This window comes from Hyperolius riggenbachi, chromosome 3, assembly GCF_040937935.1.
Source record: "Hyperolius riggenbachi isolate aHypRig1 chromosome 3, aHypRig1.pri, whole genome shotgun sequence".
In the NCBI taxonomy this organism is placed as follows: Eukaryota; Metazoa; Chordata; class Amphibia; order Anura; family Hyperoliidae; genus Hyperolius; species Hyperolius riggenbachi.
Window position 1 is genome coordinate 32095210 of NC_090648.1, and position 15438 is coordinate 32110647.

A 15438-nucleotide genomic window follows, 5' to 3' on the forward strand; every position below is an offset into this window, starting at 1 on the left:
AGCGAACCACAGTGAGAGCCATTATCCACAAATGGCAAAAACATGGAACAGTGATGAACCTTCCCAGGAGTGGCTGGCCGACCAAAATTACCCCAAGAGCGCAGAGAAAACTCATCCGAGAGGCCACAAAAGACCCCAGGACAACATCTAAAGAACTGCAGGCCTCACTTGCCTCAATTAAGGTCACTGTTCATGACTCCACCATAAGAAAGAGACTGGGCAAAAAACGGTCTGCATGGCAGATATCCAAGGCGCAAACCACTTTTAAGCAAAAAGAACATTAAGGCTCGTCTCAATTTTGCTAAAAAAACATCTCAATGATTGGCAAGACTTTTGGGAAAATACCTTGTGGACCGACGAGACAAAAGTTGAACTTTTTGGAAGGTGCGTGTCCCGTTACATCTGGCGTAGAAGTAACACAGCATTTCAGCAAAAGAACATCATACCAACAGTAAAATATGGTGGTTGTAGTGTGATGGTCTGGGGTTGTTTTGCTGCTTCAGGACCTGGAAGGCTTGCTGTGATAGATGGAACCATGAATTCTACTGTCTACCAAAAAATCCCGAAGGAGAATGTCCGGCCATCTGTTTGTCAACTCAAGCTGAAGCGATCTTGGGTGCTGCAGCAGGACAATGACCCAAAACACACCAGAAAATCCACCTCTGAATGGCTGAAGAAAAACAAAATGAAGACTTTGGAGTGGCCTGACCTGAATCCTATTGAGATGTTGTGGCATGACCTCAAAAAGGTGGTTCATGCTAGAAAACCCTCAAATAAAGCTGAATTACAACAATTCTGCAAAGATGAGTGGGCCAAAATTCCTCCAGAGCACTGTAAAAGACTCGTTGCAAGTTATTGCAAACGCTTGATTGCAGTTATTGCTGCTAAGGGTGGCCCAACCAGTTATTAGGTTCAGGGGGCAATTTCTTTTTCACGCAGGGCCATGTAGATTTTGAGTTATTTTTCTCACTAAATAATAAAAAACATCATTTAAAACTGCATTTTGTGTTCAATTATGTTATCTTTGACTAATAGTTAACGGTTTTTGATGAGCAGAAACATTTAAGTGTGACAAACATGCAAAAGAATAAGAAATCAGGAAGGGGGCAAATAGTTTTTCACACCACTGTATAATGTGTGCTAAAAGCTTTAAAAAACTACAACATTTCAAATAAGTCATTAACAAGAACCTAGACTCCATAATATATTTAATAGTGCTTTAGATGACTTTTAGGTATACTTTTTTTTTTGTATATGTAAGTGCTGTAGAAGGATAATTGTTCTAAAGGTGAATTAATTTACCAATGGCACTCCTAATCTCTTGGTTCCGCAAACTGTAGATTAGAGGATTGACTAAAGGTGTCACCAGAGTGTAGAGCAAGGAGAGACCTTTGTTCATGTTAACAGAACTGCTGTTTGATGGAAAAATATATTTGGACCCTAAGCTTCCATAGTAAAGACCCACAACTGTCAAGTGGGAGCTACAGGTGGAGAAGGCCTTCTGTCTTCCATTGGTGGATGGGATCTTCAGGATGGTATGAATGATGGAGATGTAGGTTGATGAAATAAACATAAATGGACAAACGACAACAGGAAAAGCTAACACAGAAGTGACCAACCCAACAGAAGAGTTTTCTGAACACGAAAGTGCAACGACGGGAGATATGTCACAGTAGTAATGGTTGATAGTGTTCAGACCACAGAATTCTAAACTATTTAATAAAAAATACAGTACCAAGGATACCATGAAACCTATCAACCAGCATGATGTAACAATTTGAACTTGTGGTCGAAAGGCCATGATGATGGCATAATGCAAAGGTTTACATATGGCCACATATCGGTCAAAGGACATGGAAGCCAACATTAAGCATTGGAAGACTGTTGGAAAGGCCAGAAGGAAGAATTGGAAAATACATCTGGAAACAGAGACTTTGCCGGCACCCACCAGAATCAGCCATAGCATGTTGGGCACAATATTACTGGTGAAGAGGATTTCAGACAAAGACAACTGGCTGAGAAAGAAGTACATGGGACAATGAAGACTCTGGATCACCACACACAGAACAACCACTAGTACATTGCTAGCTAAAGCCATGACATAAATGATCAAAACGATGGAGAAAAGCAGGATTTTCAAATAATAAAGTTCTCCAAATCCCAGGAGGAGAAATTCCGTGACCAAGGTTTGGTTTCTCTCGTTCATCGTTTGGAGACCATAAATGAAGTTGCTGGAAAGATGCTAGGACAAAAAATAATAAAACATGGTAAAAAATTTGCAAGAAATGTCACATGAATACATTATGTTTAAAGTTTTTTGTTTTTTTTCTTCTAAAAATGTTGACAAATATATGTGAATGTGAAGATTAATGGTTCTCTATAATCTTTAAAGTGCTGCAAAATATGTCAAAAGTTTATCTTTATTCCAGGACTGTCGACAAACTTTAGAATCATTTGCTCTGTTCAACCTCTTGGGTATTCTAGCAACAAGGAATCTGATGACCACAAGTGTTACCAGTCTATCAACCCTCATGGGATGCTATGGGGAAGACCAAGGTGGGCCTACATCTGTTAGTATAAGTTCTATCCCTTTTTGACTCTACATAAAACAAAATACATCTGGGGCTCTACGTAAAATTACCTCTAAATTCCAGAAGGCAACAGTGGATTGTATTACTTTCAAACTTTTGTGTCTTGTGCAAATGCGGACAGTACTTTGAAATCCAACCTTTATAAAATGTATAAGAAATATAAATAAGGTAAATAGATTAAAATAAACTTTGTGGTACTCCATTTTCCATCTCACAAACAGCAGAAAAGTGCTTTGATAAAAACAGGACGTCTCCTCATGCACCACTCTGGTCACATCCTGCTTTTAGCTCCTCCCAATGCAGTTCATCATGAAGTTTCATCTGAAGAACATGGCAAAAATCAAACACCTCATCCCCCCAGAAGTTAGTTCATGCCTTCATCACATCCCGGCTGGACTATTGTAATGCTCTCTACATTGGCATTCCAAAAAAGGACTTGTACCACCTACAGCTGATGCAGAACACTGCTGCCAGTCTGTTAACTAACTAACCCCGTCACTGCCACATAACACCAGTCCTGCACGCTGTCTATTGTCTACCTATAAAATGGAGGATCCTATTCAAGATCAGACTACTGACATTTACAGTGGGATGCGAAAGTTTGGGCAACATTGTTAATCGTCATAATTTTCCTGTAAAAATCGTTGGTTATTACGATAAAAAATGTCAGTTAAATATATCCTATAGGAGACACACACAGTGATATTTGAGAAGTGAAATGAAGTTTATTGCATTTACAGAAAGTGCGCAAAAGTTGTTTAAATAAAATCAGGCAGGTGCATAAATGTGGGCACTGTTGTCATTTTATTGATTCCAAAACCTTTAGAACTAATTATTGGAACTCAAATTGGCTTGGTAAGCTCGGTGACCCCTGACCTACATACACAGGTAAAGCCAATTAAAAGAAAGAGTATTTAATGGGGTCAATTGTAAGTTTCCCTAATATTTTACATTTCTCTGAAGAGTAGCAACATGGGGTCTCAAAACAACTCTCAAATGACATGAAGACAAAGATTGTTCACCATCATGGCTTAGGGGGAAGGATACAGAAAGTTTTCTCAGAGATTTCAGCTGTCTGGTTCCACAGTTAGGAACATATTGAGGAAATGGAAGACCACAGGCTCAGTTCAAGTCAAGGCTCGAAGTGGTAGACCAAGAAAAATCTCAGATAAACAGAAGCAACGAATGGTGAGAACAATAAGAGTCAACCCACAGACCAGCACCAAAGACCTACAACATCATCTTGCTGCAGATGGAGTCACTGTGCATTGTTCAACCATTCGGCGCACTTTACACAAGGAGATGCTGTATGCAGAGGAAGCCTTTTCCCCGCCCACAGCACAAACAGAGCCGCTTGAGGTATGCAAAAGCACATTTGGACAAGCCAGTTTCATTTTGGAATAAAGTGCTGTGTGTAACGATTGGGGAATTATTTCCGTGGTCAGCGCACAAGATGCGCGCTGACACTACGGAAATCCTCCACAAGCATATAAAATAACAGAACCCAGCTATGGTGCAATGCACCTGTAGAGGGAAATTCCCACCGGCAGATGGAGCTGTGGAGTGCAGAGGAATAAACCCTGTGCACTGCCACAGATGCCAGATGGGAATTGTACGAGGTGAAGCAATACAGGGCAAGATAGCCCTTGGAGAGAGAGAGTGAGCACAGAGACAGAATGTATGTGTGTCCACCAATCTAGTCGCCACCCGGCGACGGTGAACACACTACAGCGATAACCAAGTGGGAACGCAATCGCAAGAATGGCGATTGCTAATAGCGACACCAGACTGAGTAAGACAGAGCAAAGGAACAGAATAAAGACAAAACTGATAACAAACTGCAATCCAACACACAGGAGCAGACAGGACTAACTACACGTGGTCACCACACGTTAAGCGCAATAGCGACAAAGCGCGTGCGCGGCACGGTCGCCACACGAGAAGCGCAATAGCGACAAAGCGTACCAACCCTGACTAACCAAAGAAGCACGAAAACAAAAGAGAACGCGAACGCTTGCTAAACGGTTACCTCACCGAGACGACAGCAAGCGTTCATTCCAGACAGACAGACAGATGGAGCAACCAGTAGCAACCGCTGCTCTGGCTACACACCTAAGGCAGAATACAGAAGGAACCACCGCCTCTACCGCTAGGGCGAATGCGATCCCAACAGACAGACAGATGGAGCAACCAGTAGCAACCGCTGCTCTGGCTACACTCCCAAGGCAGATTACAGAAGGAACCACCGCCTCTACCGCTAGGGCGAATGCGTTCCAAACAGACAAACAGATGGAGCAACTAGTAACAAGCGCTGCTCTGGCTACACTCCCAGACAGAGTACAGAAGGAACCACCGCCTCTACCGCTAGGGCGAATGCGATCCAAACAGACAGACAGATGGAGCAACTAGTAACAAGCGCTGCTCTGGCTACACTCCCAGACAGAGTACAGAAGGAACCACCGCCTCTACCGCTAGGGCGAATGCGTTCCAAACAGACAAACAGATGGAGCAACTAGTAACAAGCGCTGCTCTGGCTACACTCCCAGACAGAGTACAGAAGGAACCACCGCCTCTACCGCTAGGGCGAATGCGATCCAAACAGACAGACAGATGGAGCAACCAGTAGCAACCACTGCTCTGGCTACACTCCCAAGGCAGAATACAGAAGGAACCACCGCCTCTACCGCTAGGGCGAATGCGATCCAAACAGACAGACAGATGGAGCAACCAGTAGCAACCGCTGCTCTGGCTACACTCCCAAGGCAGATTACAGAAGGAACCACCGCCTCTACCGCTAGGGCGAATGCGTTCCAAACAGACAGACAGATGGAGCAACTAGTAACAAGCGCTGCTCTGGCTACACTCCCAGACAGAGTACAGAAGGAACCACCGCCTCTACCGCTAGGGCGAATGCGATCCCAACAGACAGAGCGATTTCCTGTCGACCGCCTCTGGCGACAAGACAATCGCAACAGATAGACAGTACAAAGCAATACAGGTAACAAACAACCTGACTATGCTAGCAGGAATGCTAGGGCACTCCCAAGGAACTACTCTAAGATAGAAATATTAGCAAACAACAAGCAAAGGGCTGAGACTACAGGTAAGTTAACAGGAACAAACCATCATGACCAGCAGGAAATTCTGGGAGGAAATGGTATTTATACTGTGAGCCATCAAAGGAAGCAGCTAAGCAATTTGCATGACAAGTGGATGCAAATTCCTCACCAGAACAGCAACTCTCCAACTTGCAGAGTGGAGACAGGTCTCTTTTCCAGGGACCTGCAGCACTCAGACCTAAGAAATGGTCAAAAAGCTGTCTGCCTGTGCAGACAGCAGAGCAGATCATTACACTGTGGATTGCTGAAACTAAAATTGAGTTATTTGGGCATAACAAGGGGTGTTACGCATGGAGGAAAAATAACACAGCATTTCAAGAAAAACACCTGCAACCTACAGTAAAATATGGTGGTGGATCCATCATGCTATGGGGCTGTGTGGCCAGTGCAGGGACTGGGCATCTTGTCAAAGTTGAGGGACACATAGATTCCACTCAGTATCAGCAGATTCTGGAGATCAATGTTAAGGAATCGTTGACAAAGCTGAAGCTGCGCCGGGGCTGGAGCTTTCAACAAGACAATAACCCTAAACACGGCTCAAAATCCACTAAGGCATTCATGCAGAGGAACAAGTACAACGTTCTGGAATGGCCATCTCAGTCCCCAGACCTGAATATAATTGAAAATCTGTGGTATGAGTTAAAGAGAGCTGTCCATGCTCGGAAGCCATCAAACCTGAATGAACTAGAGATGTTTTGTAAAGAGGAATGGTCCAAAATACCTTCAACCAGAATCCAGACTCTCATTGGAACCCACAGGAAGTGTTTAGAGGCTGTAATTTCTGCAAAAGGAGGATCCACTAAATATTGATTTCATTTATTTTTTGTGCTGCCCAAATCTATGCACCTGCCTAATTTTGTTTAAACATTTATTGTGCACTTTCTTTAAATCCAATAAACTTCATTTCACTTCTCAAATATCACTGTGTGTGTCTCCTATATGGTAAATTTAACTGACATTTTTTATTGTAACAACCAACGATTTCTACGGGAAAATCATGACGATTAACAACGTTGCCCAAACTTTCGCATGCCACTGTACATCTCTACATAATCTGGGCCCTGGGTACATGGAAGAAATGTTGCAGCTGCGTAGCAATCTAAGATCCCCAGGTTCCAATAATCTAGTCATACCTAGAGTCCACCTAAAAACTTTTGGTCACGAGGCCTTCTGTCATGCCACTCCTACATTATGGAACTCCTTACCTCAGCAGATCAGGACAGCTCCATCTCTGGACATGTTTAAAGAGACACTGAAGCGAAAAAAAAATTATGATATTATGATTTGTATGTGTAGTACAGCTAAGAAATTAAACATTAAGATCAGATACATCAGTCTAATTGTTTCCAGTACAGGAAGAGTTGAGAAACTCCAGTTGTTATCTCTATGCAAAAAAGCTATTAAGCTCTCCGACCAAGTTAGTCGTGGAGAGGGCTGTTATCTGACTTTTATTATCTCAACTGTAATTGAAATGTTTACTTTTCCTCTGCCAGAGGAGAGTTCATTATGTCACAGACTGCTCTGAAAGACTCATTTTGAATTCTGAGTGTTGTGTAATCTGCACATATTATAGAATCATGCAATGTTAGAAAAAACACTATATACCTGAAAATAAAAGTATGAGAATATTTTCCTTGCTGCTAATCTTCTAGTAATTATTCATAGTACACAACCAATTCATTATATCATATTTTTTTTTCCGCTTCAGTGTCTCTTTAAATCCAGACTGAAAACCCACCTGTTCAGTTTGGTATTTGCAGAAGTATAGTTTTTGTTGTGTTAATACTACCAATTACTGAATCAGAGAGAGCCTAAGCGCTTTGAGTGTTGTGGGAGAAATGTGCTATAGAAATGTTATTGTTATCATCAGACTCATCAAAGCACTTTTCTCCTAATGTATGTGATTCTTATGTCATAAGATCCTTATGTTTTATGAATAAATGTTACGGGAAAGCAGGGGATTGGAGAGTGGAAGAGGGGAATCTGGTATAATTTATTGCAAGCATTCAGTGTTTGATGACCACACAAAGTGTCTAACCGAATACAGCGGTCTGTGAGGATGGGCAGCATGTAAAAAGGATGAGTAGGAGACACTTTCAGTGTGGATGTGATGGGTATAGTGCTAGCCAAGAAGCTAGTTGTGTGGTCTTCTAGAGCCTAGTTTCTCAACATGCGGTACGCGTACCCCAGGGGGTACTTCTGATGGTTCCAGGGGGTACTCAGGCTTGATATATTTGACCAAGAGTAACACATTTAGAGTTTTTTTTAGAAAATGATAATCCTATATAAACACCAAATTAGTATTTTTTTCTAATTAAAAGCAACAGTAAATGCTTGGAAATTGTTTAGAACCAATTACTATGTACTACGATTAAATATGTATTTGTTAAGGGGTACTTGTGATAATATTTACTATGCCAGGGGGTACTTGGTGAGTACAGGGTTTTATAAGGGGTACATACCAATAAAATGTTGAGAAACACTGTTCTAGAGGATAAGGACATAGTTGTACAATTATTTTTTCCTTACTCTTCTGATGTATATTAAAGACGCTACTGATTTAATCTTGTTGATGACCAGTGAGTGGTACTAACAGGCAAATATAGCAGTCTGCGGGTCTGGACAGCCAGAGAACCAGGTGAGTGTGCCAAGGTAAATGATGGTGACCCACTCAAAGTACCACAGGAGGCTTTTTTTATTGGGCGGTGGAGCCTATAATCATCCATTCCAAAACAGACCTTACTATGTATTGCATTGTTTCTTCTTCTGAGGTTATTGTCTGAAAATTTGACTTCAGTGAAAAGGAAGTGTATCACTAAACAGGACATGTTGCTACAATTGATGTGGACAATTTAATAATTTATCAGGTTTATTACAAAACAACCTGATGGAACTTCGCAGTGTATTTTAACACAAGGGCCAAGAAAGTTACAAAGCATAGCAACGATATCATGATCTGGATCTTTATTTCTAGTGTTTATTTTTTTCATGTGAATAACTTACTAAATAACTTAATAATCATTTTCATCAAATGGTAGAAGGCTTACATTACTTACTATTATATTGAAATCGCAAGGAAAAACCTTGAAATTACCTTGCACATTACCTTCAACATGTTAGTGGCAAAACAAGGACTTTTGTTACAAATAAAATCAAAAAGACCCACTCAAAATATATTTATCCTCTGAATGTAAATATTTAATAGCTTTAAATTTAATTGGTAATACATGTATTTTAAAGTTGTATTTAATACCTTACCATGTAATATTATATGACTTATGTGAGATATATCACACAGGTTCTTTCTTGTGTTGGTCATACTTTAATCACCTGCAGCATTTAGTGTTTTCCAGTTTGTATTTTCTCAAGATTCTATGTAGATTGTTTTTGCAAGAATGTTTAAATAGACTGTGCCAAATGCCTGCCATCATTAAACACATTTAGGATCATAATAAATGGTGGTTTCATCTAGGATGCTTTTATTCCAGGAGTATAGTCAAGAGAGTAAAATCCACCAGGATCTGAACAAAGACAAATGAACACCATGTATTGTCAGTAGACCAATAAGATAATTGTTGTTAAAAAAATGTATAATGTTTTATGTATAATTATTTTATTTACTTAAGTTTGGTGCTAAAGATTGATTTAAATGAAACCATGTAAAATTACAAAATGATTCATTTCAATAATTTTTCAATAATTTTTATTAAATCTTAATATTTGTTTTCTTTTTTTTTATTTGCATGCTTTGTTGTAAGTAAAAAAAATGCCTTTTTTTCTGTGGTAAACAAGTATGTAATGCTTCAAAATCCAGTTCTCATGCTTAATTGTTAATCCTTATTCCACATACTGTAGAATTATATGATCTTTATAGCACAGCAAAAAAATAAAATAAATCTGGTTATTACTCTAAGCAGTCAAGCCTGTGATTAATACTTCAAAAACACTGAAACTTTGTTATATGCAGTATATATATATATATATATATATATATATATATATATATATATATATACATATATATTTCCCTGGTGCTTCCATGGCAGCATACTATACTATGGGTGCCAGCCCCGCCCCCTGACCCCATTGGACACCATAACTATACGTTTTTTGCCAGGACATAGACCCACCATTCTTTTTCCTTTGTCCTCCCCTCCTCTTGGACACTATTTTTACTATCCCTTTTTTCCTTTCTTAATGCCTGCAGGGTTTATCCCTTTCCCTGGAGAAGTCTCAAATAGGTGCTAAATGCTCCTCTTGAGATCCCGGTTAATAGTCCCGGTGGTTTAATAACTTGTTAAATACAGGTTCTTTATGCTGCAACTGTCTATACATTCTGTCTCCCTTCTTCTTAATCTAATAGTCTGTCTACCTTTAATATCATAGCGGTGTGGCGTTCTGTCATGCCCACGTTGTGCTGTAGTTGCCAGGAAGTCTGGGGATGGTCTGGGGTTAAAAGGAAAAAATACGCAGAACCCAACTGCACCCAAATATATCTCAATGAGTCATAGTCTATAATTATAAAATGTAACAAATTTATTAATGCTCTTAAAAATGTATTTCACACATTAAAAAACATTATCTGGAGATCCGGATAGCTGGGCAGCTGGAGGAAAAGTATTACAACATTTGGAAAAAATAAAGAACATATATATCTTGTATGGCATAATAGCATTTGTAGAAGCAAGCCTGCAAAAAAGAAAAACTATGAGAGATACAGTTCCACAGAGAGTATTTCCTTATGAAATGAGGGCCAGATGTTATCCACTAGGACTGGCTGACCAGAGCCACACCACAATTCCTGTCATGTATACGCAAAGTCACAATCCACATATGGATAGCACACTTCCCAAAAATGGTGCCTCTATGATAGATGAAAAGGGCTATCAGCGAAAGGCTGATCTCCAGCAAAGTTCCTGTTGCGGAGTTGAAATATGCTGTGATGTCAGTGAAAGGCTGACCTGTAGCTTTCTTGTTGATTAGAAGCAAGCAATTTTGTGCACCTTAAAGCATGAGAACATGATGCAGTGGCAAGGCAGCATGTATACATACATGTTCCGTTTGGAGACATCCACAATGAAGGTATAAGGTATAACAGCGAAAGGCTGTCTATGAGTATTGTGCAGTTTAGCAGCAGCATGTAAATCCACAAAACTTAGAATGTATCACAAGTGGCATCATGACAGCGTCCATAGGAGCAATAAAACTCAATGTGAGCTGGTGTATAAAGTCCCAATGTGAGGCAAACTTGCAGGCCTCAGAAGAAAAAAAGCAAGCTTACGTGTCCATATGAAGATAGGCCAGAGCCTTGGTGTATAGATAAGCCGGAGTCCCACCAAGGTGGGATACCTCAAATGCCCAGTATGATGATAAGATGTCCAAGGAGGTTCCAGCAGCTGCCACAGCTAATGTCTACCGGTTTCACCGATTATCGGCTCATCAGGACACAGACCGCCAGGTTTGTATGCCAGTGTTTGGTCTCCATGCGCCTTAAATGGCGCTTACGCCGAAAAGCCCGGAGCCACATCACTTCCGTGGGCGCGGCTCCTGCACTCCATCGTGGTTCGTCCAGCCGGAACTTGCAAAGGGCGCATGCCCACTGCATCTCCGCTGTTTCGGCTGGTAGCCTGGCAATACCAAAGTGGGGCAGAGACCAGGGCCGGCCTAGATGTGTCGGCCGTGTCCCGCCCCTTGCCAGGCTAAGTGTCCGTACAGTAGGACAGCGCAGGGCACACCGTGAATGGGAGGGGAAAAAGAGAGGGGAAAAGGGGAAAGGGGAGGGACAATGGACAGGGAAAGAGTAACATAGAGCACGGCATGCCCCGCGCATAACCCCGCACAGCACAACGAACTCTTAAAGGAGAACCAACACTGTAAAAGAGGAAAAGACAAAAACATTTTTTTCCCATTACAATAATTCATTATTCTGTTTTCCAAGTATTTAATATCAAAGGATATATTCTATCCAAATATAGAAAAAATAGAAAAAATGATGATGATACAAATAACAAAAAATAAAAATAATAAGGTATTATCAAAAATATATAAGTATACAAAGCCTGCCTAATACAAAAATTTGTGCAGACTATATTGGAGGCACCGCCTGTGGACCCACACCCCAAAGAAGAGCACCCAACACAAAAGTGGGGACAAACTGCATCCAATCCCCCTACCCCACCGGAGCCACAGATGCACCAAAATACACCCACAAGACCACACACAGGAAGAGGGAGGGGGACCATGCCAACCAAGACTTCCTATAGGAATGGGGCATACTTAAGATTATCATTTAAGCCCGGAGGGGTTGTAGCTTTAAGATTGAAGATCCAACGACACTCACGTTGTGTTAAAATCTTGTCAAAATCACCGCCTCTCAGGGGTGGATGTATTCTATCCACCGCACTGAAGCATATATAGTTTGAAGGGTTAGATTTGCAAGCTATGACATGCCTTGCGACAGGAGAGCCAAAATTATGGCTGTCCACGTCGTTTACATGCTCATAGATGCGTCGTCGTAAATTTCTAGTAGTTTTGCCTATATAGAAGGCGCCACATTTGCACCAAAGTACATATATGACGCCCTCAGTGGAACAGTTGATGAAATGTCTAATCTGAACTGTTCTATTTACATTGGGAAAAGCATTTTGTCGACCCACTTTAATATAAGGACACTGGTTGCAGGAGCCACATTTATAAACTCCCCAGTTGGTACAAGGTCACCACGTCCACCACTCTGATAGAGGCTTCTGACAAGTTTATTTGAAATAGTGGGGGCTTTACAAAAAACCACTTAAGGTTTATCGGGAATGCACTGGCGAATTCTCACATCATCTGTGAGGACAAGCCAGTGTCTTTTTAGAATTCTGTAGAATTGATACTGTTGTTTGTTATATTTTGTGACAAGTGGGACAATATCGGAGAAACTGTTACCCCTTGTCAAACTTTTTCTAGCAATCAATGTATCTCGATCCGAATCTCTTGCTCTACGATATGCCTTTTTGATACTTGATCCAGAGTATCCTCTTGCTTTAAATCTTGAGTTCAATTCTGCAGCTTCCAGCTTGAAATCATCAACTGTAGAGCAGTTTCGTCTAGCTCTTAAGTATTGACCTGTAGGTATACTATTTATTAAGTGGGCGGGATGAAAGCTACCCGCATGTAATATTGTATTGGTGATGTAGGCTTGCGATAAAGTTTGGTAGTAATATTCCCCTGCTTTCCCATCTCCACTAGGAGATCAAGAAATGGCAATGATGACATATCATATGAGCAAGTTAACTTCAGATTCAAGGTTTTTGTATTTAGTAGCTGAACAAATTCTAATAGTAGCTCCTCCCCTCCCGTCCATAGCATAAAAATGTGGTCAATGTACCTGTGCCACACCTCGATGTGACACAGGTACTCGATGATGTCATCATTTGAAAAAATGTCAGCCTCCCAGCCCCCCAGGTACAGGTTGGCGTACGACGGGGCACAAGTTGTTCCCATCACCGTCCCCTGCACCTAGAGGTAATGGGTAGTACCGAAAACAAAATGATTGTGTGTCAACTAAAAATTCCAAAAGCCGAAGAAGAAACACTGAATGATCTGTTTCCGTGCATGTCAAGGTATTCTAATATCTAGCCACTGTGCGGAGACCTCCATCATGTGGTATACTCGAATATAGGGCCTCCACGTCCAGTGCGACCAAAAGGGCCCCAGGCAGTGCACACACCCCATCAAGGACCCGCAGCATATGAGATGTATCCTGTACATAGGAAGGTAATGATTGTACATGTTTCTGCAAGTGAAAATCTAAATACTTGCTGACATTTTCCGTTAGGGAACCACATGCCGATATAATCGGCCTTCCAGGAGGATAAGTCATAGATTTATGAATCTTGGGCAGCGCATAGAATTATGGGATGTTGAACTTTAAGAAAGGCATTTATTTGCGAAGAAATAACTCCACGATTTGCTGCTTGGTCAATGATGGAAAAGAGCACCGCCTGGTCCCTCAGCACACTGGATGCCGAGGCCCTTGAATACCATTCACGATTTTTCAATATACGCAAACACATATTTTCATATTGTTCATTGTCCATGACAACGACGTTGCCCCCTTTATCAGAGGGTTTAATCGTGATCTGCGACATCTGGGACAATTCCTGTAATGCTCTGAACTGAGTATCAGTGAGATTATCACCACGGAGGGTTTAATCGTGATCTGCGACATCTGGGACACTTCCTGTAATGCTCTGAACTGAGTATCAGTGAGATTATCACCACTGGTCTGGGGTTGCTCTGGGTCCCTGGCGTGGTGTGGCGTCTCATAAGGCGGCGCATGCTGCGGAGAGGGGAAAACAGTTGTTTTCCTGATCGAGCCGGATACTGACTAGGTGGGTTCTTCTACCCTTCCAGAGGTCCGCCTTAGCTCCGCCCCTGTTCCGCCCTCAGAAACAGTGATGGCCATCTTGGATTTGGGCAAATGCGTACTGAGCATGCCCAAACTCCCCAGTCAATATTTAAACAGCGCTTTCTGGGCGAGTGGCTGCTTTTTATTGAGCTCTGCTGCCTAGGAAAGCCTGGAAATACTGGATAAGTTATTACCTTCTGTTGGAAGGTATGTATTTATTTAAAAAAAAAAAAGATTAATGGAAAGAAAGCAAATGTTTTTTAATATATAAAAAAAATTTATTTAAAAAAAAAAGTTTAAGAAAAAAGGGGGAATTAGTTTTCTTTATGTTTTTTCTATCTCTTAATTATATCTTTTCTTTCTTGCAGCCTGACTATTCATGCGCTATGGATCGTAAATCGGGCCAAGTGAAAGCTCACAGGTAAAAGTGTGAGCATTAAAAAAAAAAAAAGGAGGGTCTTGTAGCTTTGTGGGTACTAATTAGTATTCCCCTTTAGCCCTTCTAGACCTAATCGCATTGAAGATCGGCGATCTTCGCAGCACCGTTCATCAAGAAGAAGCAGAAGTAAATCAAGGAGATGGAATGAAATCTGTACGATCACCATCGTACAGATCCTACTACAGATCTAGATCAGGATCAAGAAGAAGTCCTTCTCCTCGCTATTGGAATCCTTCACCACCAGGACCTAAAAACGGATATTGCTGGATGTGTGGAAGAAGATCTCTTCCAAATAAAATCGTTTGTGAACAATGTTTCGAACAAAAATCATCGTCTAAGACTGAAGATTCTGCTAGAGTCTTGGATCTTGGAGCAAGCAGTAAGAGAAGAGCTATCCTCATAACTTCCTGTTCTACCTTCTACATCTACTCAGGATGATACGCTCCTTCCCGTGGAGCATGTACTAGAGGATTCTTCCGGTCAACAAAATCCTCCTGTGGACTCAGCCTCTGATTCTGAGGCACCAATTAATTTTCAATTCTCGTTAGTGGAGCCTTTGGTAAACGCAATTAAGGAAGCTTTGCAGTGGTCGGATCCCCAAGAATCTGTTAAAGATGTAGGAAAAACACAGAGGCGCTCTACCTGGTTCATGACCTGATTTTGCACCCTCCAAAAATCGTTTGTCTGAAGAAGCGGGACTGTTACCCGTGAAACACGTTGCACTTTTGAAGTTACTAATAAATGTTACTTTAGACTGTAAGTAACCTGTCCATTGTCCGGCCTTTTTTTCAGAGTCCACCCACTTCCCCCTTTTTAACAATTTTAACTAATTTTATTCTGCTTGGCGCCTCTGTTATCGTATATCAATAGGAAAATATTATCCTCATCTTACAA

The 15438-nt window shown here is 41.2% G+C and overlaps 1 protein-coding gene across 1 annotated transcript in view; it reads right to left on the reverse strand.

Annotated features, from left to right (window-relative positions):
* Positions 1 to 1282: 1282 nt before the first annotated feature.
* Positions 1283 to 15438, reverse strand: part of LOC137562000 (olfactory receptor 10R2-like) — a 43582-nt gene continuing 29426 nt past the window's right edge. Inside the window, exons 2-4 of the mRNA XM_068273343.1 lie at positions 6916 to 6962; positions 2642 to 2728; positions 1283 to 2242 (exon numbers count right to left, since the gene is read on the reverse strand). Coding sequence (XP_068129444.1) covers positions 1283 to 2206 — 924 coding nt within the window. The 5' untranslated portion in view covers positions 2207 to 2242; positions 2642 to 2728; positions 6916 to 6962. The remainder of the gene's footprint in view (positions 2243 to 2641; positions 2729 to 6915; positions 6963 to 15438) is intronic.